At 37.8% G+C, this 27,851-nt stretch overlaps 1 protein-coding gene across 6 annotated transcripts in view; it reads right to left on the minus strand.

The window, feature by feature from the left end:
• The window catches only part of MYO5A (myosin VA), a 223,688-nt gene that overhangs the window by 85,597 nt on the left and 110,240 nt on the right, over positions 1-27,851 (minus strand). For 5 of the 6 annotated variants that reach the window (XM_009429146.5, XM_009429147.5, XM_016928253.4 and 2 more), the window contains exons 5-12: positions 24,936-25,092; positions 19,127-19,270; positions 16,853-16,934; positions 16,086-16,193; positions 14,090-14,196; positions 6,012-6,277; positions 5,124-5,205; positions 737-877 (exon numbers count right to left, since the gene is read on the minus strand). In XM_009429146.5, coding sequence (XP_009427421.3) covers positions 737-877; positions 5,124-5,205; positions 6,012-6,277; positions 14,090-14,196; positions 16,086-16,193; positions 16,853-16,934; positions 19,127-19,270; positions 24,936-25,092 — 1,087 coding nt within the window. Of the gene's footprint in view, positions 1-736; positions 878-5,123; positions 5,206-6,011; positions 6,278-14,089; positions 14,197-16,085; positions 16,194-16,852; positions 16,935-19,126; positions 19,271-24,935; positions 25,093-27,851 lie in introns of those variants that run through there. The other variant, XM_054666958.2, reaches the window with a different exon arrangement.

Below are 27,851 nucleotides of genomic sequence, written 5' to 3' on the forward strand. Positions count from 1 at the left end.
CATTTAGTATTATCAAATGAAAATTATCAAGTTTAAATTTGCCTACTGGATGGGTAAAGAGCGGTGTACCATTTTTGCTTTGGTTTGCATTTTTTAAAATCTCAAGTGAGGCTGAGAACCTTTTCATCACATGCATCCTCAATGTTGTAGGAAGTCTGGATGCTTAGGAGGGTACACCTGTGCTAAAATGTGACTTACTGCATATAAACTAAAGAGAAATAAAGTGAAAGAATAGGTTTGCCTACGATCACTCAGTGGTAAAGCTGGGGATCTAATGCTTTTTTCCAACATGCTGCATCTTTAAATATTAAAGATACAACTCCATCCCTCTCAAATATGTCAGTAATAAGGAACAACTAGTTAGTTTTACAATTACAACTATTTAGAACTGTTATTCAAAATATCTTCTGCACAGTTTCTTGCATTTCTTTAAATTCTATCGCTGACCAAAAAGTACTAAACAAATTAATAACAAAAGTGGCTAAAATTGTTAGTATCTAACATCAATTTTTCATGTAATTTAGAATCAGCTGAAAAGAGGAGGGAAATTCTCCTAGTTTCACTTGTAATTAGAACCCTTGGGGTCTAGTGTCCCTTTGGAATGAAAGCATAACCCCTACTTGTCACCACGACAGCATTCCATGATATACTAATGAATCTCTCCTTGAACCCACTTATCTTCTGACCTTGATACATCTATTTTGATAAACCAAGTACTGCAGGAAATCATACTTACCTTGCATTCCTCATCCAGTAAATCTAGAATGCCTAGTTTTGATTCTATAAGATTAATACAAGGCTGATTATCATAAAAATCTATGAGTGTCCATGGAATTTGTTCCTTCATATATTCTTCTTGCTCCAATTTGAAGACATGCTGAAATGAAAAAGAAAAAATGCAGTCATTACTGGATTATTGTAACAAAGAATGTAGTCAAGATGATACCAACATAATTTGAGATAATCTGTGGCTTTCAACAACAACAACCTCATGGGAGAAGCATGATTTACACACAGAGAAAGCAAATAAAACAACAGGAAAACCTCAGCTATGTAGGATTCTTGGTAAACAAGTAAATCTAGGTATATAAATATTTTAAATAGCTGATCAATGTAGCAATCTTTGTGATCTTTTGATTATGTATATTTTCAAAACTGCACTATGTACTTTTGGCTTCTTAAGTTATCGCAGAGTGCTGCTAACAACATGGGACACAGGAATGCCTTAGCTGGCATTTAACAACTATGTTGATGCCCTCCAGGCTACTGAATCATGCTGGGCAATGCTTTCAGCATAACAAAGTACTTCTCCTAAGGGACTGTGGTGCTGAAGTTCACGTGGCTCAGAATTAGTTAATGACTGGTCTTTCTCCTGACTGCCCTGATTATCTGTGATAGTCATGGAGTCTACGACTCACTTTTCTGGTTTCCACATTAAATTCTGTTAGCAACTGCAACTGCTAGTCCATTGCTATTTCCGATGAAGCCTTCAGCCACTGTCCTCACCATTGCTTCTCATCTCCATTCACATAAAATTATGTATTAACTGTCTACCATGTGCCAGTCACTGCACATGGGCAACAACACAGATGTGGATGTTGCCCTCATGGAGCTTGGAGACAAGTGGGAGAAGCGGACAGAAACCAAATAACCATAAGGAATATAATCACAAGCTGTAGTAGTATTACAAAGGAAAATAACGTGAACTATAAGAGCAAGAGTCCTCATCTAGTTTGGACACAGGCTGGTCAGGGGAGGCTTCCCTGAGGAGGGCTGTGTGATCTAGTCTCTAAAGATGAATGGCAGCCAACCTAGTCCGGGTGGGAAGGGCAATCCAATCACTGCCACAGCTCCTGTTTCAGGCTGCTGCCCAGCCACTGCCCAGCCAATGCAGCTGACACCACCACTTCTAGTCTCTACAGATGCTAATGACTGCTACTCATTCTTGGGGAGTTTCTGCCTTCCTTTACTTATCTCTTTTGTCTCCTTTGGTTCTTTCACAAATCTTGCTATTTTTGTGGGAAGAAAAGACTTTTGTGGTGATGATCAAATGACCCATATTTTCTAGGACCCCACGCCCTGTGAAACTTATGTGCCACAAGATTTCCAATGCATACTCTCCTCATGTGTCTGGAACTTTCCCACTGTATTCTGTACTTATTGTAATGCCACTCTTGGCTCATTTGCAGTGTTTTTTTTTTTTCTTTTCTTTTCTTTTTGAGACAGAGTCTTGCTCTGTCACCCAGGCTGAAGTGCAGTGGCACGGTCTGGGCTCACTGCAACCTCCACCTCCCGGGTTCAAGCGATTCTCCTGATTCAGCCTCCTGAGTAGCCGGGACTACAGGCGTGTGCCACCACGCCCGGCTAAATTTTTATATTTTTAGTAGAGACGGGGTTTCACCGTGTTAGCCAGGACGGTCTCGATCTCCTGACCTCATGATCTGCCTGCCTCGGCCTCCCAAAGTGCCGGAATTACAGGCGTGAGCCACCGCGCCTGGCCTCATTTGCAGTGTTTACAGTCTAACGAGCTATTATAAGCTTTAACAAAAAACAGTCATCCATATGAATATTTATGTCATGCTAACAAGAAAGCAAATTTCTTCTGTTCTTTTGATTAATGAGAAGGCAAATAGGGCACCATATGTCAGCAGGACACCCTGACTGATGGTAAGAGTATCTTCCAAAACAATGTGCTCTGTTTTTAAAAATTTCATTAATTTATATGTAGTCTCAATATTGACAATAGAAACACTGCTCTAGACATTAAATAGAGCATATTACTCACACACATCTCCATGTCTAGTTTGGAAAAGCTCCTGGGGTCTTTAAAATTTGGGATGCTCAACTGTCAAAGAATATGGGCATGAAGTTCAATATGGCAAGAGATTCTTGGTCAATATAGTAATGCCTTCAAACACTAAGCATGCCAACCACGGGGTTTCTCATGCTGACTGCCCCCACCTACATCCCCAGATCAGGTAACAGCCCTATGCAATCAAGTTATTTATACTGTGAGACCCCACGTTCCTAGTCACAGCTGACTAAACCAGTGTGGGTACATGAGGGCAGTCTCCTGCTAGAGACCTCTGATGAAAAAATGAACAGTGTTAATCAGATTCTCTCTCTCAGGTATTTGAACTGGGAAACAAGAAAATAATGAGGCAATTAGTAGTGGGAGTTGAAACTGAAAGAAGCCAAAATGAATGGGAGATAAGCAAGTTAAGAGGACGAGAAGAGCATTCCAACCACTGCTGGGTTCACAGGAAGTTTAAAGTGAGTGAGAAAGGAGAAAGCTTGAGGTGGAGAAGATGTATACAGACTAGAAGGAAAGAATCTGACATTGGATAGGAAGAGGGGGCAGAGCAGTTGTGCAGAATCGAAGATGCAGAATGTAAGGGGGTATGTGAAGAGAGAAGGAGAAACAGGTGGATAGAGACAGACAGCAGGAAAGAGGAAGAGATGCAAGAGACCAAAACACACATGCAGACAGGAGGCCCCTGAAAAACAGACAAACTAGCCAGTTCCTAAAGAGGCTGGCATTGCTTCCTTACATTCCAGTCACTCTGTGTGGAAACACAATGGGAAAGAGTGGAAGGCTGTGGCATTAACTAAAGTATTAAGAAACTCAGGAACACCTTGAGAAACAATAATGCTCAGTTTAGTTTCTGATAAGTTTTTATTAATGTTCTTTATGCAGAGATGCAAATCATATTAGTAGTCATCTTATTATGGAAATAGTCATAAGCCTAAAGTTTTAAGATCACTTCTACATTATTTCACTGTGGTAAGAAGCTTAATTTGCTAAACAAAGATGGTTCAAGTTTTTTCAAAGTATATGGAATATTTAATCAAGCAGTCTAAAAGGTTTTATAATGACAAGTAGCAATTCCTTGTCCCATCTCTCCCCAACCCCAGTCTCGCTCCCTGGAGGCAACCATTTTTAATTCCCTTAGGTATTTCTTCTGATATTTACCTACATATTTCTAAAGAGTATGCTTATCAACTACCTTCTGATTTATCACTATGAAACACCTACTGATTTCGTTATGACACAAACAAGGCTAAATTCACATACACCACCTCCTTCCCGCTCTTTCACTATTCTCCCTATATTACTATTTTTAGATCCTCTTTTGTTTTTTAACCAAATTTGTAACTTGCAGTGTCTTTAAACATCTGGTTTTTGTGCATCAACTACAAACCATACCACTTGACCTCTCTCTTTACAAGATGAGGATTTATTAAGGGTGTCTTTCCTGCCCTTGAGCTCTATCTTCTAATTCCTATGGGCATCTCATTTTAATATCCTCTTTCATCAACACTAAGAATCACTCCCACTCTTGCACTTAGAACTGTGCCTGGCACATTATGGACCCTTTACATATTCCAACTCATTTAATCCATAAAACCACACACAGAAGGTACTATTATTATCTCCATTTTACAGATGAGGAAGCTAAGGCCCAGGGAGGTCAACTAACTTGCCCAAGGTCTCCTAGATAACTGACACAGGGTAGGATTCCAACTCACACAGTTCACCTCTGGGCTCCGTGTCCTTCACTATTACAATCTGCTGCCCCTGATTTTTAAGCATCTCTGAATCTCCCAAAACCACAATACTCCTCTAAGATATTTAATATTACTACTTCACGAGAGCCACTCAAAATATTCACTTTGCCATTGTCCCAGTGAATGTCCCAGACTGCTGAAAAGAGAATATGTAAAATTCTGCTTTTTAGTTCTGACATCTTGCTAATATAGCAAGTAAGCATTAAGATGGTCATAATTCCACATACAATAAACTTCAAAATAACAAACTGAAAGATATCCTTGGGCTTAAAGCTTCATACTCCCAAGCAATTACCTAACACACTGCCTGCTTCTCTCAATCTATTTGTCCCAAATTTTCGTTATTATCAGACTGCAATCCAAGGATAACCTTGAATACCACCTGGCCCATAAAACATTTTTCTAATGTTGTACCATTCATTAATCGTCAGTTCTAAGTTCCATATAATAATTTTAATTCACAACTTCATTCCAGGGATAAGCTTTTAAACAAAGACTAGGAATTCAAGAGAATAATTTATAGCAGAGTATTATTCAAGGAAGAACATTCTTACCATATTGAATTGTTGCTGTAGTTTTTCATTTGCATAATTTATGCAAAACTGTTCAAAACTATTTATCTCAAATGTTTCAAATCTGTAACCACAAAAACAATATGAAAAGGGGAGAAAAGGAACAAAAAGCTTTTTAAAAATATTCAAAATATACACATTAGGAAGAAAGAAGTGGGACATTCCCCAACATTGTAAAACTTTCTTTCCATATCAGTGAAAATAAAGATTTCTAAGTCAGTAACAAGGAATATGTACCCAGCAGATGAGCATCAGCCATGCAGCAGAGAGGTTTTTTTTGTTTTTTTTTTTTCCAAAGGCCCCAGCATGCAGAGGTGTTCAACACTACGAGTTTTTGAGGGCTCATTCACCCCCAAGTGGGGAACATCAGAATTATAATAAAGCCATTGCTCTTGTCAATATACTGACTCACGGTGTTACACACATATAGGAGGGAAATAGGAACAGAGATCCTACAGGTTCTTTTGAAAAACAGAACCAGAGAATGAAAAATTAAGTATGAAGCAGGCACAAATATGAAGGAAGGATTTTAACAGCTAAAGACAGGTACCCAAATAAGGCAAACTAGCAAATAAAATTAGATTTTTAGAATTTCAGTGATAATTTACCACATGAGCATCTGAAAACCAATTAAGTCTATGCACTAGCTAAGTAAATTAGCTCTGGATGTGAACTATTTTTTTTTTGTTTTAGTTAAATTTTAAGCAACACGCAATTGCATCACCATCATCAAGGTATTCTTGAATTGTCATAGGCAAAGTTTCCCTTCTCTTTACCAGTAGGAAACAGAATCAAATGCCCACTTAGAGTTACTAGATAAGTTCTAGAAAGAAATGTTCTCTGGCAGACCAATTAGCCAAATATACTCACCCGTAAATGTCTAGCACACCAATAAAAGAGTGCTGTTTGACAGCAGAATGGAGAGCCTGATTGACATTATCTACAATCCAGTTAAAGAGCTTGGCATAGATGTGCTTGGCCAAAGCATCGCGGGCATTCGTGGCCTGCAGCTTGGAGATGGGCTTGATGTATGTCTCTGTGGCAGTAGCCAGCTTCCGATGGCAGAGCCAGTGACACATCTCCTCATAGTCCACACCCATGAGGTCACAGAAGATGCAGAGAGGTTCATGCTTGGGCTGCCAAAAGATAATGAGTTATTTCCTATGACCAGATAAATCAAGTAAGAATCTCTCGGAAAATGTTAACAAAGAGTTAACAAATAAAATTCAGCAATGTCTTTGTTATAACAAACACCAAGATCACTCAAAGTTGATTAGTGATAATAATCACATTCATCCATTAAACTGGCATCTAGGCAGCATTTTGCAATCTCTTCTGGGGCTCACTTCAAAAATTCCCTCTTCCTTTGACTCTTCATAGTATTTGTTTGTATCTCTCTTAAAGCATCTTCATTCATTCAATCAAAAAATCAGTCAGCTAGTCAACAATTATTTACTGAGTGCTACTATGCACCAGAAAACAAAAACAAACATGGTCCCTGCCCTCCTAGAACTTATAGTCACTCGGGGAAATGGGTATTAATCAAATGATTGCTCCCTAAAATGAAAAATACCACAAAGACCAAGGACACTATGCTGAGTCCATGTGAGAGGAATATGTTCTGTTTTGGAAGCAGGAGACAGTTGCCTTGAGAAAAGGAAGGTGCTAACTGGGTGAAAGGAGGAGAAAAGGATTTTCCAAGCCAAGGAAACAGCTGGCAAAAACATTCTGTGGTGGGAAGGAAATCATCAATAGGAAGGACTGAAGCTGAATGAGGGAGAAAATGTGAGTTGAAATCACAGAAACAGACAGAGGCTATACCCCAGCTGGTCTTTATCCTTGAAGCAATGGTAGGCCACTGAAGGATTGTAAGCAGGTAACTTGATAGTTATTTGTGTGACTTTTTATATTAGAATGACTTCCATGATTTACATATCCCTGTACCCCCTAGAATATCTTCCATGAGACTTGCATGAGTAGATGTTTGATAAATACTTGTCTAATTTAATCCATGTTAGTACATTATATTTTTCAACATCTTCAATCACATGTATCAGTCAAATCTGACATTCCTGGGGCATAGGGAGGGTGAACATTGTCTCTGGTGGATAACTGAGGAAATAGGACCCAAGAGAACAAATAGCTTGTCAAAAATCAGCTGGCAATTGATGTCAGAGTTGGCATTAGAACCTGGGTCTCCTTGACACCTTCATCTCTAGACTCTTCACACTCAAGCACCCCTTCCTTCTTTCATCCCCCTTTCTCCCAAGTAATCACTTTAGATACAAATCAGCACCACTGCCTGCTCAACTCCCTTAAATAAGCAGCCATATATATGTATGTATTTAGAATTCGGCATCATTTAAAAGTGGGTCAGGCTGGGCGTGGTGGCTCACGCCTGTAATCCCAGCACTTCGGGAGGCTAAGGCAGGAGGATCACCTGAGGTCAGGAGTTTGAGACCAGCCTGGCCAACATGGTGAAACCCTGTCTCTACCAAAAATACAAAAATTAGCTGCTTGTAGTGGCAGACACCTGTAATCCCAGCTACTGGGGAGGCTGAGGCAAGAGAATTGCTTGAACCTGGGAGGTGGAGGTTGCAGTGAGCTGAGATAGTCCCACTGCACTCCAGCCTGGACAACAGAGCAAGACTCCATCTCAATTTTCTTAAAATTAAAAAAAAAAAAAAGGTGAGTCAGCACTCTGTAAACATATTCTACTTGAATGTTGTTACCTTATTGTTCTATTACATTAAGATTGTTAACTGTTTGGTTTAAATTCTCCACAGCTTTACTCATTTTTGGACTTCACTTATCAATAATTAAGAGAAGTCAATAATCTCCCACTCTGATAGCAAATTTGTCTCTTCTTGAGGTTTCTGTTGATTTTTGCTATATATCTTTCGAGGCTATGTCATTAAGTATATAGAAGTTTAGCACTATTTCATATTCCTAGTGAATAAAATCTGTTCTCTTCAGAGATGAGATTTCATTCTGTTGCCCAGGCTAGAGTGTGGTGGTACAATCATATCTCACTGTAGCCTCAAACTCCTGGACTCAAGAGATCCTCCTGCCTCAGTCTCCTAGGATTACAGGCACACACCATGCACAGTGAATAAAATCTTTATCATTGCAAAGTCACTTTATTTCCCTCTAGCACTGCTTTTGGCCTCAAAGTCTATTTTGTTCAATACGTGCACAGTGTTGCCAGTTTTGTCCTAGCTAGCATGTCTTTTCTAAACTTTTTTTTTCAAACTTTCTGTATCTCTATATTTTAGGAATGCTTCTTTTAAAAGTATATACCTGAAACTTTTTTTTTCTTTTTTTGACTTGTATTTTAGAATCAGGGGGCACATGTGCAGCTTTGTGCACATGTACACAATAAAGGAATATTGTGTGATGCTGAGATTTGGAGTATGAATGAATCCATCACCTAGGTAGTGTGCATAGCTGCCAATCGGTAGTTTTTTTCAACCATTACCCTCTCTTGTATTCCCCTGTGTCTACTGTTCCCATTTATGACCATGTGCACCCAACGTTTAGCTCCCACTTATAAGTGAGAATATGTTGTATTTGGTTTTCTGTTTTTGCATAACTTAGGATAATGTTTTCTAGCTGCATCCATGTTGCTGCAAAGGGCATGATTTCATTCTTTTTTATGACTGGGTAGTATTCCATGGTTATATCTGAATTTTTTTAACCAGTCTAACAATCTAAATCTTTTAGCTGGAGCACTTAGTCCATTTTTAATTATTTCTATCTTATTTTGTTCTTTTGGTTGTCCTACTTTTCAACATTTGTTTTTCTCCCTCTTTCTTGCTATATTTTGATTTTTTTCAATCCATTTTCCTCTCTACTAGTTTGAAAGGTTTACTTTGTTACTATTTTGTTTTATAATTAACATAATGTAATTAAGTAACACTAACTCCAAACATCCCATTCCAATTTATCCTCTGTTATCCAATACTTTAGTTCTACCTTTTGTGTGAGGGGGCAGGGTAGGGGACTGGAGATTCATTTTATATTTTAAACTTTTTATCTAATTTTAGACTAACAGAAAAGTTGCAAGAATAGTACAAAAAATTCCCTTCACTCAGATTCCCTAAATATTAACATTTTACCACATTCCCTTTGTTGGCCTAACAGTGCTCTCCACAAAAAATAATTAATTTTTATGGTCCAGGATTCAATCCAGGATCATGCATTGAATTTAGTTATCATGTTTCATTAGTCTCCTTTAACATGAACAGTTCTTCATTCTTCTTTGTCTTTTGTGACCTTGACTTTTTGAAGACTCCTTCAGTTTGGGTCTCTATGATGTTACCTCGTGATTAGATTTGGGCAGAAATACCAGAGAAGTGGTGTTGCACTCTGCTCAGTGTGTCATATCCAAAGCTATGTGATATTGATTGGTCTAAATATTGGTACTATCAATTGTGATCACTTGGTTAAGGGAATGTCTGCCAGGTTTCTTGACTGTAATGATAACTATCTTTCCCTTTGTAATTAATACATGTCTTGTGGGAATTCTATCTTTTACCAGATCAATATACTATTATTATTCTAATTAATCAAATTTTATCTACATTTGCCCACATTTTGCTAACTTCTTAGTTCATTTCTTCTTGCATCTTAGATCTTCTAACTGGGATCACTTTCCTTCTGCCTAAACTATATCCTTTAATATTTAATATTTCCTTTAGTGAGGGCTCACTGGCAACAGCAGATTCTCATAAGCTTTTTTTTTTTTTTTGAGACAGTCTTGCTCTATCCTCCAGGCTGGAGTGCAGTGGCGCGATCTTGGCTCACTGTAACCTCCACCACCCAGGTTCAAGCACTTCTCATGCCTCAGCCTCCCATGTAGCTGGGATTATAGGCATATGCATGATGTCCAGCTAATTTTTGTATCTTTAGTAGAGAGAGGGTTTTGCCATGTTGGCCAGGCTAGTCTCAAACTCTTAGCCTCAGGTGATCCACCCGCCTCAGCCTCCCAAAGTGCTGGGACTACAGGTGTGAGCTACCACGCCTGGCCTCTCATAAGTTTTTAATTGTCTGAAAATGCTTCCAATTTCAATTCATTCTAGAAAGATATTTTAACTGGATATATAATTCTAACTTAATAGTTTCCACTCTAAGCACACTGAAGATATTATTCCACTGTGTTCTGGCTTTTATAGCTGCAGCTGGGAAGTGAGCTATCAGATTAATTGCTATTTCTTCAAGGGCAGTCTCTTAATCTCTCTGTTTTAAGTTTCCTCTGTCTTTGATATCATTATGATGTTCTTAGGAATAGATTTCTTTTTATTTATCCTAACTGGGATTTTCTGGACTTTCTGAATATGTGGGTTAGTCATTTTCACAAGTTCTTAAAATTTTTTAGTAATGATCTCTTGGTATATTATGTCTGCTTCATTCTCTCTCTTCTCTCCTTTATGAATTTTCATTAAGATTAAAATTAGACATTATTACTCTATCCTTCTTCTCTCTTAACTACTGTTTCAAGTGCTCTGTCTTTGGGTCCTATCTTGCATTTTGGACAATTTCTTCACATCTACCTTCTAGCTTATCAATTTTCTCTTCAGTTGTGCCAAATCTGCTGTTTATTAATTTTGGCATTCTTAGCAGGTATGACTCTGCTATCTGTCGTTTCTCCTAGCTCCTTCTATTTTGTTTCATTGGGGGACTTGTGATTTTTGACTGTGAGTCAATATTTCTTGTACCTTTTCTGATGGGACTCCACTGAGGCCTAGACTGAAGGTGGGTCCTCCAAAGTAGATTTGCAGTTGCTTCTGTCAGGCACCTAGGCCACTACCAGCCCAGGATCAATTTAAGCTATATTTTCTGTATGTAGTTTTTTGAGACCTTCCAGGAACTATGAAATCAGTCTGGGAATGAATATGTGTGAGAGTCAGTTTGTTGTTATAAATTTTTAGGGAGCTAGTTTTCTGCCTCTACTTGGCACCGAAGTGTGGGTCAGGTTAAGTTTTCTTTATACTCTTGGAGTGGGTGGTGGGCAAATTGATTACTAGCTCCCCACTTAGGGTCTCAGCTTTAGGCAGGAGTCTTTGTGTTCCCCTGTTTATATGGGTCCTGTGTCTTTGCCTTCTGTAGCTCACTTGGCTATGAAACCCAAAGCTCAAGGTCACTGGGTTCAGCAAATGCCTTCAAGGTGGGGCAGAACTATCAAATAGAGATGTCTTACCAGTAACTTTTAAAGCTCATTTAAGGCCAGGCGCAGTGGCTCATGCCTGTAATCCCAGCACTTTAGGAGGCCAAGGCAGGCAGATCACCTGAGGTCAGGAGTTCGAGATCAGCCTGGCCAACATGGTGAAACCCTGTCTCTACTAAAAATACAAAAATTAGCCAGACACAGTGGCACACACCTGTAATCCCAGCTACTCGGGAGGCTGAGGCTGGAGAATAGCTTGAACCCGGGAGGTGGAGGTTGCAGTGAGCCAAGATCGCATCACTGCACTCCAGACCAGGCGACAGAGCAAGACTCCGTCTCAAAAACAAAAAAACAAAAAAACAAAAAACAAAACAAAACAAAACAAAACAAAAACTAACTTAATCTCCACCTACCCCAAATAGTGAAATTGTAGTACTTATAGCTATCATCAAATCAACAAAGTTGACAAGCACCGGTTAGAAAATAAAAATCATAGAATTACAAGAACTGGATGGAAGGAACTTCTGGACATTATAAGTACTATTTCTCCAAGATGATATTAATAACTTCCAGACATCTCAAATAGGAAAACAGTACACAAATTTTAGGTAAGACTCATAGTGAAGTGATATACGTGACATAACATTAGTCATGACTTTCTTGATTAGGAGAAGCTTGACATTTGGGGAAAGGTCACAAGGGCAAAGAGGAAAGATGGTGATGCAGAAATCAGAGTTCTTTTTAAAAAATCCAGTTTGTATACCAACATTCAGAGTAGTGTTATTCATAACAGCCAAAAGGTGAAACAACTCAAATATCCATCAATCAACCAGTGGATAAACAAAATATGGTATCTCCATATAATGGACTATTATTCAGCTGTAAAAAAGAATAAAGTATTGACACGTGCTACAACATGGATGGATTTTGAAAGAAGCCAGTCACGAAAAACCACATATTATATGATTCCATTTATATGAAATGTCCAGAACAGGCAAATCTATAGAGGCAGAAAACAGATTTATGGTTGCTTAGGGGTAGGGAAATAGACACATAGGTAACAATAAGTAAAGGGTACTGGGTTTCTTTTTGAGGTCATGGAAATATTTTAAACTGACTGTGGTGATGGTTGCACATATCTGTGAATATACTAAAAGCCACTTAATGGTACACTTTAAATGAGTATGATATATGAATTATATCTCAACAAAGCTCTTTTTTAAAAGACTAGCAATGTTTCATTAGAAGAAATCAGGGTTTAAATTAGAATCATCATTTTGCCTTTTACAAAACCACCATTAGGAAAAGAGGCTGGGGGAGGGGAGGAGGAATCATGCATCTAAAATTAGGACCCATGGCTTAGGAAAATTATACCTCAAATATTCATAAAGAAAATCATGAGGATCAAGCTTTCTGTAAACCAAACTGTCTGCCCATCTAGCTCTTGGCCCTTGGACTAATAAATAAGTTACAGGGCTGGATGTGGTGGCTCACACCTCACACCTATAATCCGAGCACTTTGGGAGGCCAAGGTGGGCGGATCATCTGAGGTCACGAGTTCAAGAGCAGCCTGGCCAACATGGCAAAACCCCATCTCTACTAAAAATACAAAATTAGCTGGGCATGGTGGTGTACACCTGTGGTCCCAGCTACTCAGGAGGCTGAGGCAGAAGAATCGCCTGAACCCAGGAGGTGGAGGTTGCAGTGAGCCGAGATTGCATGCCTTTGCACTCCAGCCTGGGCGACAAGAGTGAAACTCCATCTCAAAAAAAAAAATAAATAAAAAGTTATGGAACAAGTCTTCTCTTTAAAGCATAAAGTCATTTATTTTATATTATATCATGTCTCACACATCTAATATAGTATCAAAGTACTATATCCAGAAAAGACAAGAAATAGATTCTTTTCTTACAGGAGTAGAGAATCTGTTTTTACACAAGAGGCTATAGATCCAGAGAAAAAAGGCAACTAAGTGAGTTGAATAAACACCATTTAAATTAAGGCCTTAATTAAGAATACCACAATGAATAGCATGGCTCTATCCACAAGGACTTCAAATCCTAGTGGGTAAAGGCAAGCAGGAGAGACCTTTATAGAACAATGTGATTTGAGCTACAATAAAGGAAAGCAGAAGGGTGAGTGTGTATCTAAGAAGAGATGCTAGAGATCTGCCTGTGAGAAGTGAGTAAGAGCTGGCTAGGGAAGAAGAGCAATGTACGTACCCCAGCAGGGAGAATCTGAGCAAAGCCAGGAGAGAGAAACAGCCTGGCATGGAAATGGCTGGATGTAGAGTGTGAGAAGCAATGAGAAAGAAGCTCAATAGGAAGTCAGGGGTCAGTCATGAAGGCCCTTTCATGTCATATCATGCCAAGTAAGGTGTTGGGTCTGCTTCTGAAGGCAGTGGGGAGTCCTGAAACATTTCAGTAAGGGCATGATATGATCCCTAATAGCTTTAACTTCCATGAGTTTCTGATCTTGTGGGGCCACATCTGCATTATAGTCACTAATCTCATCTATCCAACCCTCTCTCTTTCTCTCTCTCTCTCTGTCACACACACACACACACACACACACACACACACACAATCACTATGCACCAGAGATTAGAATCCATATTTCTTTATTCTCAGTTTGAGATTCTCCTTTGGATAACATATGTCTTTGATAATTATATTTCTGATAATATTGATAGAGAGACTTAAACTATATTGCTTCTTTAAACAATCTACAAATCTAAAACATAATTCAACTGCCATCCCACTAAAGCTTATTCTGAACTTACAGGTATTGTGCAGCTGTCTGCATCTCGGGATGTAAATCCAACATTGCCTAAGTGAAGGATGCCAGCAAGTATTCGGAAAATTCCCATTTGATGAGATTCACTAATTCCTGAAACAAGAGAGTGAATGAACAAGTGATTAATTTCAGAATAGAAACTAAACAATTACAGCAGACAATTTTAAGCCTATTGTTAATTCCTGAATATTGCCAGATGTTGTGCATATTATAATGTGTCATAGCTAACAACACTTTCATCTTCGTTGACATTAACACATTAGGCAGTTTAGCATCATGAATGGATAACATGGCTGCTGACTGTGGCTGATCTGGCTTGAGACCTGGCTCTGCTATGGACCTATCATCTCAAATGGACAGGTAGCTTCAGTATTCTATGCTTCCATTTTCTCATTTGAGATATGAAAATAATAGTGACTACTTCAAAGTATGTGAAGATTAAATGAGATTAAATGTACATAGCATACTTAATACACGACATGACACACAGTAAGTGCTAAACAAATTGTTGTCATCATTGTCACACACTGGCTTTAAAATTAATAGTATTACCATTTCTATTTATCTCTGCTCCAGATACAGCCCAATAAAGCTGTTACTTCTTAAGGCTGTTTAAAAAGTAATTATTTAATTACTTCTTTAAACTACAGACCAAGTATAAGTCAAAGAGACACCAAGATTAGAAGCGTTTAGGCTGGTGCTATATCCCAGCCTGATGAGTATGCGTCCAAATACAGCATCAGAGCAGAACTTGAAGGATAAGGCAGGATGAGAAAGCTGGACAGCTTTCAGCTTTTATCAGATCTGGCTTCATTTTTAAATAACATAAGAATCTCCAGAAAATTAGCTATAATTACATGCAAATAGAAGCAGTGAAATTATTTCCAAATATGTAATCTTAGAAAGGGTAATTCAGTAATGACCCTATAATTAATGTTTTTTACCATCTCCTGCATTATGGCTTTTTCTTTTTTGCTTTTTTGACACACAGTCTCACTCTGTCACCCAGGCTGGAGTGCAGTGGTGTGATCTCAGCTCAATGCAAACTTTGTGTGGCTTTTTCAAATTCACAAATTTACTATTTACAAACAGATTTAGCATGAGAAGAAATGCAGTGATTTTCAAACTTTTAATATGCATATGAATCACCAATAGATTTTGATAAAATGCAGATTATGTTTCAGTAGGTCTGAGAAGGGATTTGAGATTCTGCATTTCTAGCAATGGTCCTGGTCCACACTGTAATTAGCAGTGCTTTTAAATGAAGTTAACTCACCTGAGGGTACTACTCAAAATGCCATCATATGATTTTAGAGTTACCTATATTCTGAGGTTTTTTTTTTCTTTAAGTTGTAGATGACAAGTTCTAAAGATTAATTTATTCACATGAAGGCCCAACATTTTTTAAATCCCAGAAACAAGATAGTGACATCTGAGCTGCTTCAGAAATGTTGGAACAGAAAAAAAATGCTGGAATAAACTACATGTAATGGAATATTCTGTCATGATGCCAACTCAGCCACATTTCCCAGCCACAGAAAGATCCCCAAAACCAAACAAATAAACCAATAGCTCCTACAAAATGCCAGCTTGTAGAGGAGCCCATTTCACTTAGCTTCAGGTTTCAGATTTTGTAAAAATTTAAGCAAAGAATTACAAGTAGCCCTCCCCTGATGCCCCAAATATCTATTTTGAACAGTTTTATTGAAGGCTAATTTGCATACCATAAAATTCACCCATTCAATGATTTTTAGTAAATTTACAAAGTTGCACAACCATTACTACAATCTAATTCTAGAACAGTTCCATCATCCCAAAAAGAAATCTCCTGCCCATTTGCTGTCTAAATGTGTTCTATGTGGAATATTAAATCTTCTAGCAATACTTGCCACTTAATAAAAAGTCAAGCCAATATTCTAAACAAAGGTTGCTTGAGTAAAAAAGCTATTCCTCATAAGAGCTCAAGAATAAAGTGACATTACCTAGCAAAGTGCAGGCCTGCCTAGTATGTGCCATCTCCTTTGCATCATCCACTCCTTCAATCACAGGACTGCCTCCTTGTTTTGTGTAATTAAAGTTATCTGCATTTCCTGTAATGAAGAAAAATAAAAATTTTCTGGTTTATGAAAAAGCCTTGCCTTCTACCCTTATGTCCACTCTGAATCAGAGGTGGTGATAGCACAGTTGAGTATACAGCATCTAGAGTTTGACTGCCTGTGTTTTCAATTGTATTTTAATAAAAAATTAAAAATTCAATAAAATTTAATTAAATAAATGGGGTAAAATATTTATAGTTTATTTATGTTAATTGGTAAAATAAATAGTCCTTTCCTAAAGGTTTTATTCCAATCTACACACTAGAATAATTTCCTCAAATCCTTTACTCCCCTCATAAGAAACCCTACTGGCTTCTAACAAATCAACTCCTTTAATTTTTTTTTTCCTTTAATCAAAGCAAATATCAAACACATACAAAAGTAGAGAGACTAATAGAATGAGCCCCTAGGTACTCATTACTCATCTTAAACAGCCATCTAAAATCACCTCCAGGCCAATCCTGTTCCATTTATACAGCCACTTACTCCTCCTCTACCCCCATGGGTTATTTTGAAGCCAAGGGCTGACTTTTTATCATATTATCCACAAGTATTCCAACATGAGATAAGCTCCTTTTTAACAAGTAAATTTAGGAACTTGGAAATTAACAGAAAACAATACCAGAACAATAAATTTAATGCCATATTCATACCTAATCGTAGCATTTTAAATTCAGGTAACTTTGCTGAGGCACAAAGCTGATAGAAGATATGATAGTTTCTCTCCTCTTCTGCCTTCGAAATAAGAAGAGTTTTCAATTACAGCATTTTAATCTAAAATTCAGGGAATTCTATCATAAAATAAGATTTTAATATTTAATTATCTCAGTTGGTTAAATAAATTATACTTTCCTATATTTCCTAATACTTATTTCTGATTATTAAATCTTATGATTTATAGTCTATATGCATATGTATGAGTATGTGTGTGTTGCTCAAATTCAACATAAAGTATCGGATAGTAATGCTTTCTGAACTAGTGAACAGCTTGATATATGTCCACAATCATAAGATAATCAGTGCTTTTGGGGGAAACTAAAATCATTTTTTTTTGCAATACTCAATACTATTTTCTAATGGTACCTCTTAGATTCACAGTCTTCCAAATGCTTTGAAAAAAGAATAATCCCATTCTTGCCATATTGTAGACTGGACCATCTACTGTGGTTATTTGTAGGAAAGTCACAAATGTACATCTTCTATATCATTTTAGTTTATACATTTTAAATCAATAACTGTTTTATAAAATAGAAAATAAATCACATATAAATTCTAAGATAATTTTTCAGTATTTCCTGAGAGTCTTTTCCACACATATATCTAAAAAATACAGTTGCAATAATATTGTTCATACACCTAATAGTTTATCACTATATCCTTCATTTTTACAGTATACTCAGTTGGCTAATGAATCGTATTAATAAGGCCAAGGTCAGGTTTGATGCCCACAGGGGGCTGATGTCTGGAAAAGAAAACCTATTATAGGGACAGAAGCCACTGAACAAATTACCAATATACCAATGACCACAAGCATGATTAAACAGGAGACCAGGTGGTTCAGCATACAGAAACTAAAAAAGCCTGTGAGTCTGCAGAAATGCTTAGGTCCTCTTTGTACATAAAGGACAATACAAGTATGCCTTTTCTGATTGTGTGACTCATTTTGACAAGCCAAACATCCTTGACATTCTATATCACTGGAGACTGGGAAACTGCTAGAAATGGTTCAGTGTCTCTAAACAAGACAATAAGGATTGGGCTTTACCATTTTGTATCAAGCACTACTAGCCTTTGGTCATGTACTGACCAAGGACCATCTTTCCTCCCTGCTTACTCACTTACCTATCAATCAAACCTCTACTATTTGAACTCTAATATTTGAATCTTCCCTTAGATCTACCTCTGTTTCACCCATTCTTTCTTCTGGTTATCAAAGTAGACACTTTTCAAAAAAACCTATAGAAATAGCCATCAGCATAGTAACACTGTTCTGTATGTAGCTAGATATTAAATATAATACTTCATTTGTAATGCCTTACTATGCAAATCAAGTATTATATTTTAGGTGGCCACAAATCAGGCACAGCCCCAAAGTCAAAGCCAGAGCAACTTCAGACTGCTCAAATTCTCAGACACTTTCAAACCTATGACAGACCTGGGCTATGGAAATTGTGGACACTGTTACATGGCAGTGTCAAGGGTATTTGAACCTCAATGCAGTGGGCATGCAGTTGAGGCTAATGAAACCCAAATCTCACAGCATGAGGCAAGCAGTAGGTCTACAGAACTGACAGTGTGTGATAAACCCATACCTATAAATATATAAATGTATGCCTGCTAGTGATGGAAATATATAGTATCTCCCATATCTCCCACTTACCAATCAAAAGGGACCAAGAGCATACATGTGGATGTAAACCCTACAGAGATGCATCAACTGTTTTTTTGATAGTAGTTCACAATTGGGTTGTGAAGATTTTTTTTTAACCCTCACTATTCTATCTAAACAATAATATATTCTGAAAGAGGAGAAGAAGGAAGGAAAGAGGACAAGATAATTTTTTTTCTTGCACTGAGTTCAAACTGTAACTTATTGAGAGCATGGAACAATGCCTTCCCTATCATTTGGAAATATGAGAGACAAGACTAAACCAATAGCACCTGTTCTCAACTAAGCTTTCCCGCAAGCACCTGTAGGAAAAAGTCAAACCTAAAAGTGACCAGTCCCAAAGACTATTAGCATTTAAGTGGTACTCCCTTGCCTCTAACAGGCACCATTTTACAGGCTTCAGTCCAAGTGTGGTTGGAGGTAATATTGTCATAATATGCTCAAGAGTATCTTGAAATAAAATGCATACCAGCAAGCATGGACTCAACAATTATACAGCAATCTAACACAAGTACATATGTGTATATGGCCGGCTTACCTGGAATACCACTCTGGATTTCTCTAAAAGATAAGTTCTCATATTGGCACCAATGATTCGATATCTCTTATCAAAACCAATCTCAATATACTTCCCAAAACGGCTGCTATTATCATTCCTGGTTGTTTTAGCATTTCCAATGGACTAAAAAGCAAGGGAGAAAATAAGATTTTAGAAGTGTAATTCATAACATGACATTTACAGAATCTTCTCAGAGAGAGAAAAGATGGAGTAGAACACAGGTCCTTAAAATTGATTTTTTTTTTTTTTTTTTTTTTGAGACAGAGTCTTGCTCTGTCACTAGGCTGGAGTGCAGTGGCACAATCTCGGCTCACTGCAACCTCCGCCTCCCAGGTTCAAGTGATTCTCCTGCCTCAGCCTCTGGGATTACAGGCACATGCCACCACGCCCAGCTAATTTTTGTATTTTTAGCAGAGACAGGGTTTCACCATGTTGGCAAGGCTAGTCTCGAGCTCCTGACCTTGTGATCCACCCACCTCGGCCTCCCAAAGTGCTGGGATTACAGGCGTGAGCCATCACACCTGGCCAAAACTGATTCTTTTAAGAACAGAACCACTTTTGCCACTGCAGGCACAGGTGTATGCTTTGCTCACTGCACAATCACACAGATATATACTAATAGTTCTTATTTGTCTTGTTATTCTCACAAAAATGATTTTCAGAAACAGCAGACCTGAATTCAGAGGTTAGAATATTTTCATAACACCTTTTGGGTTATCTGAACATTCATGCCAGCAAAGAAAGAGAACAAACGAGGATGGGAGCTGCCAAGGCATAGGCTTTGTTAGGTAAGCTTCAGGTTTTTATTTTTTTCCAAAAAACTTCACCTGCTTTACATAAATAAGATGGTTAAGACCAATGAATATTTCCTGGAAATGCTGCTCTGGTGTTCAGGGTCTCTTTAGCCTGATGTTTCTATCACCTTATCCTGTGGCAACAAAGGTCCAGTTAGACTATTTATTAGCAGAGTATTAGTATTACCCACTCAATTTAAAGGTCATTTTCAGAACCAGAAAAAGTAAAATTTGGCTTTGGATTTTGATAGTTAAATCTAGCTTACAAAATATCTGCTACAGAATGCAGAGAATATAACTTGCTGCTAAATGTTTTATATAACCTTAAAAATTTTAATGACATATGTCTTTCTGATTTAGGTAACTCACTTCTATAAATTTTTTTAAGGCAAAGCAAAAAAAAAAAATGTAGTTAGAAAACCAAGTGTTTACATAATGCATATATTAAATGTTTAATAAGCAAATTTCATAAAAAATTAATATCTTTCACTTGTGTAAAGCCTATGTCAGGATTAGTAAATTGAAACCACAGCAGACAGAAAGATGTGAAAATACAATGTAGTTTTAAGAGTGATACAAATGTAAGTAATGAAAACAATAGTAACATAGCCATACAAGTCAACACATTAGATTCTTTGATCAATCACAGAAAATATATTTTCACTTTCTGAAATAGAGTGTAGATATCCTATTTTGTTTTGGCAGTGAGGACACTGCTATATTTTAGATTAACATTTTAAATGCTTTTCTAGAAAAATAAGAATAAGAATATCTTCCTGGCAAAATTACAGAAGGATCTAATGTAGCCTCAGATAATTTATCTATTCATTTACTCAGATGTTACCCCTCTTGATATTACAAAACACCACAGCAAAAAGTCTGTATATGGTCTCACTATTTTATTTAGAAAAGCAGATTAATTATAAATGCAGACTTTTCTCTCAACACAATATATTCTTCCGAAGAGCAAATGAAAGATTACATGTAGTAGAAGTAGCAGCAGCTACTCAATAAACACTCAATAAATATTAGTAACTGTCCTAAGCACTTTCCTGCCAGTAACTAAGCAAGTGGAGGAAGGGTGGGCCACAGCTTCTCCTCCTTCCTCAACTCTTACCCCACCTTCCACATATCATCTCTCCCCATCTACTCAGACTGGGCGTCAGAGTGACCCACCTGCCGAAACACCACCACACTGTGAGAAGAGGCAGGGATTGGCTAGAATTGAAGCAGATCCTTTTGTTTTCAAATAAAATGTATTTAAACATAGACAAACAATGGTAAAAAGAACAAATGAATTAGAAGCCCGAAGACCTATCAGACCAGGCCCTATTATCAACTTGTCATTATTTAATCTCTTTGAGGAGCATTAGTATCCTCAAATGTAAATTGACTAGGATAGTGGAGCTCTAGGGTTCTTTTTAAAAAATAAAATTATTTGATTCTAAGTTCTGAAACTGATAGGGAAAGAAATTTCTATACATAAACAGTATCTTTTGTCCACTCCCTCAATTGTTGCCTCTGCCATATAAGCACTGTATTCACAAGAGACTCCCTAATACTATATGCACTTTAATCAGCAAGAAGCCACTAAAGGAAAAAATAAATTTTGTGATCTTGGTAGTCTTGGTTTTACTATTTTAATGTAATGATGCATGAGTCACTCTTTACTAAATGGAGATGAAAATCTTCAATTATGGTTATTGAAATTAAAAAAGAACAACTGGCTGGGTGCGGTGGCTCATGCCTGTAATCCCAGCACTTTGGGAGGCCAAGGCGGGTGGATCACCTGAGGTCAAGAGTTCAAGACCAGCCTGACCAACACGGTGAAACCCCATCTCTATTTAAAATACGACAGTAGCTGAGCGTGGTGGCATGTGCCTGTAATCCCAGCTACTCGGGAGGCTGAGGCAGGAGAATCGCTTGAATCCAGGAGGTGGAGGCTGCAGTGAGCTGAGATCATGCCATTGCACTGCAGCCTGGACAACAAGAGCGAAACTCTGTCTCAAAAAAAAAAAAAAAAAATTAAGATCCAGGCCTGGTAGAGTGGCTCACACCCATAATCCCAGCACTTTGGGAAGCTGAGGCAGGAGGATTGCTTGAGCCCAGTAGTTCATTTGAGATCAGCCTGGGACAGGCCGAGACAGAGCAAGACCCTGTCTCTTAAAAAAAAAAAAAGTTTCAGTGTGCTATTCCCATCTTATGATGAAAATTTCCAGGAAAAAATGAAAACATGAAATGGAGCAAATAGAATAATTATCTGTACATCATTCACATTTTGCAAAAGAAGCCTATGTTGAGAATGAGGAGCTTCCTTTTTAAAGAATAATGTCCATATCTCTTTAGACCCTGGATTGTAATGTTAACCATGTAGGATGCTCATTATCCTATGAGGAGTTTCAGCAGATCACTGGAGACGCCGATATGCCTTTCCTGACATCTCAGCAAAGGGCTCTGATATAAGGACATAGTATTGAAGCGATTTAAAGCTACAAATTTTTCAGACTACATACTCAATATTTTACCTATGTTTTCTTCCAGCAACTGATCTTCAGCTCCATATCACATTTCCAACTTTCAAATTGAGATGCCCTTTTTTGTAGTTATTGAAAATTAGTTGAACTCTTTACCAAATTTTTCTTAATCCAAATTCTTATAGATGAACAATTTCAAATTATTTAGACAGACTAAATAATAGAGAAGGAAGCAGGTGAGCATAGCTGATCCCTTTATCTTTTATGTTCATCCCAGCAAGCAGGGCATATTCTTTATAATTGCATATTGTAAGTATTATCTTTGACTGCTGTGGTTTGGATATAACGTGTCCCCACCAAAATTTATGTTGAAATTTGATCCCCAATGTGAAGGTGCTGGGAGGTGGGGTCTAGTAGGAGGTGTTTTGGTCATGGGGACAAATCTAGAGTGAAAGCCTTGGTAAAGTTCTCCTGTAGTGAGTTCTCCCTCTGTGAGACTGGATTAGTTCTCTCGGGACTGGATTCATTTCCACTGGAGTGGGTTGTTATGAAGTCGGGAGGCCCTCAGGTTTCCCGTTTGTGTGTGTCCACTTGCCCTGTGACATTCTCTGCCATGTTATGCAGCACACCGGCCCTCACCAGAAGCCTAGCAGATGCCAGAGCCATGCTTACTGTACAGCCCACAGAACCATGAGCTAAATAAATCTCTTTATAAATTACCCAGCCTCAGGTATTCTGAGGCTATAGTTATAGCAACACTAAATGGACTAAGACAGTAGCTATTCCAAATTTTTAATATATTCCTACTAATACAATTCAAATCTGTGTTGCAGAAAAACCAATAAAGCTGGTTTTTTTTGAAAGCGGTCATAAAATAGTTCACTCAACTCATGAAAAATTCTAGAAGGTTCATTCTAGACTTAAGTTATCTTCAAAGACAACTTCAAATCCTAGTATTATATGGTTCAGGCACGGAAGAAATGGGATTACCTAATGCCATCACATTCAAGACTTCGGGATATTCTAATGCTAGGGACTAAAATGGCTGGAACTGTTGTCAAATACCAAGAATTTGTCATGACCAAAACCAGTCAAAACAACAACAGCAAGAAAAGAAGCCCTGTTGTTTTCTGACCCCAAACCAAAAACTGGCTCCACAGATTCTATTTCCCCAGTATTAACACTAGTGACATCCAGCAGTGTATCTGTAGCTTACATTCTTTCAAAATCTTAACATTTGCTTAAAATTTTCACTACTCTCTTTCGGTGCAAACATCTGTTTCTTCCTGTTCATCCTATTTCAGAAAGTATTCCCAGTATTTTTTTCCATAGCACATCCAGCCCATGAAGCCTCTGAACTTCCCCATCATATCTTGTTTTTCAATCCCAAAAAGTAGAAGTCCTGCTGCTCTAGAGAGCAGCCCTACAGATAAGAGGTCATGGCATTCTGTTCTGAAGTGTCACACGCAGCACCGCAAACCAAGCACAATTACCTCTACATAGATTATCGCAAAAACCACTTGTACCACAGGTGCACCAGGCCGATTTTAACTCCATCTGTGTTTGGGTGACAAATAAAGCTTGACAAAGGAAAAAGACAGGAATAAAAAAATGCCGATTTGAATTTTTAACAAGGAAGGTTTGCTTCCGCATGTCCAAATTAATTTCTCTCCATTTAACAAAAGTAATTTTTCTCCATTTAATAAGTCTTCATATAAAACTATAACTTTCCAAAAATCATATTAATAGACAGATAATTATCTACAAATCCTAAAATACTCAAATTCTCACACAATTAGTTCCATTTTCATTGGCACAGGCATTTCTACTTTGTATATGGTGTATTCAAGTTTTGAAAGCACATTTTTTCATAGTTCTTCCCCTGTCAAAACCTTACAGTTACTGTCTTTTATGAACCTATAGCTGTGTTATGTGCTTGACAGAACAACAACAACAAAAAGCTTATAAAGATCATAGTTTAAGTTTGTAGTTCAAATCTGGAAAAAAATTAAAACTTTAGCTATATTAAAATTTAAGCCAACTGAGGTTGGACTAAGTACAGAAAATGAAATATGGGCAAAGGAATAATGAAACTCATTCATACTTGAGCATAACAAATCTTATGTTTTAGAAGGAGCATAAATAAGAACTCAGGACTTGGGGGAAATGAGTAACTTGTACTTCTGGTACAAGGAAAGGAACAATAGACATGAGTCAGTTAATGAGGAGAAGGAAACTTAATTGCTGCCTGGTATTTAGGGGCAACAATTTCGCTGGTAGGTCAAAAATTCAGGATTATAGACTAAAACAGATTCCGCTATAGCTGGGCTTTACTAAAAATGTCTACCTTACCAAGTTTTTACTTTTCCTAGATTTTTTATAAACATGTGGAAAAGTATTTTCTTAATTTTAGTGGCTAGGAGACCCCAGGCTTTCTGAGACATGCTGTATCAATCAATTTTTTGAGCATGTTTCTTATCAAGAGAATATAGGAAGAAAGCCGAAGACTCGCTGTCTTACCTCCATGATGGGGTTGGAGGCCAAGACCTTTTCCTCCACATTGGCCTCACTGGCAGAACCACTCACAGTTGCAAAGTATCGCATGGCATACTTAGCTGAGACTGTTTTTCCTGCCCCAGACTCTCCACTTACGATGATGGACTGATTTCGCTCATCTCTGTAAAATAAAAATTTTTTAAAAAGTAACTGCCAGTGCTGCCTATAGCAGGATTGATAAGGGAAACTATGGTCTCTATGGAAGTAGGCGGCTAATTAATGGATTTTTTGGTCGATACTGGTGCTTATAACACCAAGGTCTCAGGTTCAATCCCTATACTGGCCACCAGAAATGTTGCAGGATTTTTTTTTTTTTTTTTAAGGAATCAGAGAGACCGATGGGGTTGAGGAGGATATTTATTATTTAGGTGCACCAGCCCAGTCAGATTAACATCCAAAGGACCAAGCCCTGAACAAAGCGTTAAGTTACCTTTTAAACATTTCATGGGGTGCGGGGGAGATCTGTGCAGGGGGAAGCATATTACAGAAGTAAGAAACAAAGACAGTTATTCAATTAATTGAGACATGCATTACATCATTTCTTTTCAAGAAAAAACATGTTTTATGACTTGGGTTTATCTGTCTAGTGACTTTGCAGCTGCACAGCTAGAGAAACAGGGTCTTCACAATGCCTGGGAAAGGAGGAGAGATAAGGCTCACTAGCCAAAGAAAACAGGCAGTTAATTTTTAAAGGACTCCAGCTCTTTCTCTTTCTCAGGGGGAATTGGATTTTCTTACATACAACTGAGTTTCTGCATACACATTCTTTAATTTCTTTTAATTCCTGTTCCACTGCCCACTTGGGAATGTGATTAACATTATTTCTTCTGTGTTCTTTGTGATAAGGCACAGTGAGTTTTTGCTGGTTCATACATGCAACAGTGTGGAAAGGAACATAAGAATGATATTTCCTAAAAATAATATCTACTTATAAATTAAAAAATAACACAGAGGAAGAAGATATCAAGCATTAAATTAGAGAGCATCACAACTAAGGATGAATCTGCAATAGAGGGCCTCTGAATTCTTATGTGTACAAATCTCAAACATATTATTTTATTCCTAAAGAATTACTTCAATATCTTACAGTACTGTTGTCAACCACTTCAGGAGATACTCTTTGAAGCCACAGCAAAGAAATTTAAATTTACAAAGAAATTTAATTTGTTTAATTAAAGTTACAAAACCATTTAAAATATTTTAAATTACCAGCTAACAATCCTCAAAATGGCATCTCCCACAAACTCTAGCTCCTACTAAAGTATCCTCATCACTAGAGAAGAAATAGTCCATTTGCTGGCTTGGCTTCATTCAACTAAAAGTTAAATAAGTCATGATCTGTATCCTCATGTGGTTGACGGATGTTGTGGTTTGAATGTTCTCTCCAAAATTCATGTTGAAATTTAATTGCCAACATGATGATATTGGGAGGTGGGGCCTTTAAGAGCTGATTAGGTCATGAGGCCCCTGCCCTCAGGAATGGATTAATGGCATGAATGCAGGAGTGAGCTAGTTATCACGGGAGTGGGCTCCTGATAAAAGGATGAGTTTAAGCTGATTTCCTCTCTGCCTCACACGCTCATGTGCCCTCCTACTACTGAATGACCTTTGCCAGATGCCAGCGCTGTGCTCTTGGACTTTTCAGCCTCCAGAACAGTGAGTCAAATAAACTTCTGCTCTTTATAAATCACCCAGTCTGTGGTATTCTGTTATAGCAGCAGAAACTGGACTAAGACAGTCATCTAATAGGAAAGACAGGCCAATAATTCAAGACTGTAATACATGTGATGGGGCCGTAAGAGGAAGAAGAGGTTATCAGGGAAGATTCCCTAGAGATGACAGCTGAACAAGGTCTACAAAAATGAGTAAGGGAAAGCAAGCAAGGACTATAGAAGTCGGGAAGGGTACATTCCAGGCAAAGGGGATAGCATAAATGAAGGCTCAGAATCAGAAGTTTGGAAAGAGCAGATAACTCAGCTTAGCTGGAAAATGGAGTAATGACAGATTTATGATTTCTGGTTTGGCCAGTCCTTTCAAGGGCCTCCACAATAATCCTAAATAGGCTGGGTACTGGGTGCTTTGGAGTGGAGGTGAGCTCTTCTGACCTGTTTCCAGAAGGTCTAATGTGAACTAAAAGCCCTCTTAAAAATACTGCTTCATTCGTTCATTTAACAAACACATAATAAGCAGCCACAATGCGCTAATCACTTTATGGAAATAAAAGACTCTAGGGTCATAGTCAATTGAGAGAGACTAGAAAGGACACAGTTAAAATGCAGTTGGAAGTAACTGCTATAAAAAAGGTCTATCTAAGATACTATGAAAGTAGAAAGGAAGGGTATGGAACCAGTAGGAGATGTGAGGAGGAGATGTCAGGAAAGCCTTTCCAGAGAAGGTAATACCAGAATTGAGAGGGTAATACCAGAATTGACTCATATATATGATCATTAGGAGAAAACCAGGTTCTGTGAGAATAAGGAAATGGAGTTAAATTATGTAGAAGCACTTGAAACCCCAGGAAACAATTATTCAAGGATGAGCAAGAGAGAGATACAGAAAGAGAGAAAGAAAGAGAGAGAGACAGAGAGAGAGAGAGTCGGGGTGGGGGAGGGTGTCTGTTAGCCTTTATTTTCCTCTTATGGTCATCAGTGACCTTATATCTATTTGGTCTGTCGGGTCTTTCCTTACAGTTTTCATTTTGTATGAAATGTATTATTTTACAGATTTTCCTTTTGAATTTTACCCTTTAAAATATGTAATCTCTCTAGTTTATCATGGTCATACCAAACACTATTCATATCTTCCAAGATCATCAACTTGTCCTCTGTAAACTTAATAAACATACTTTCAATTACATCTACGTCATCAACAAGGAAATTA

The sequence above is a fragment of the Pan troglodytes genome, chromosome 16 (genome assembly GCF_028858775.2).
Source record: "Pan troglodytes isolate AG18354 chromosome 16, NHGRI_mPanTro3-v2.0_pri, whole genome shotgun sequence".
NCBI classification, from domain to species: Eukaryota; Metazoa; Chordata; class Mammalia; order Primates; family Hominidae; genus Pan; species Pan troglodytes.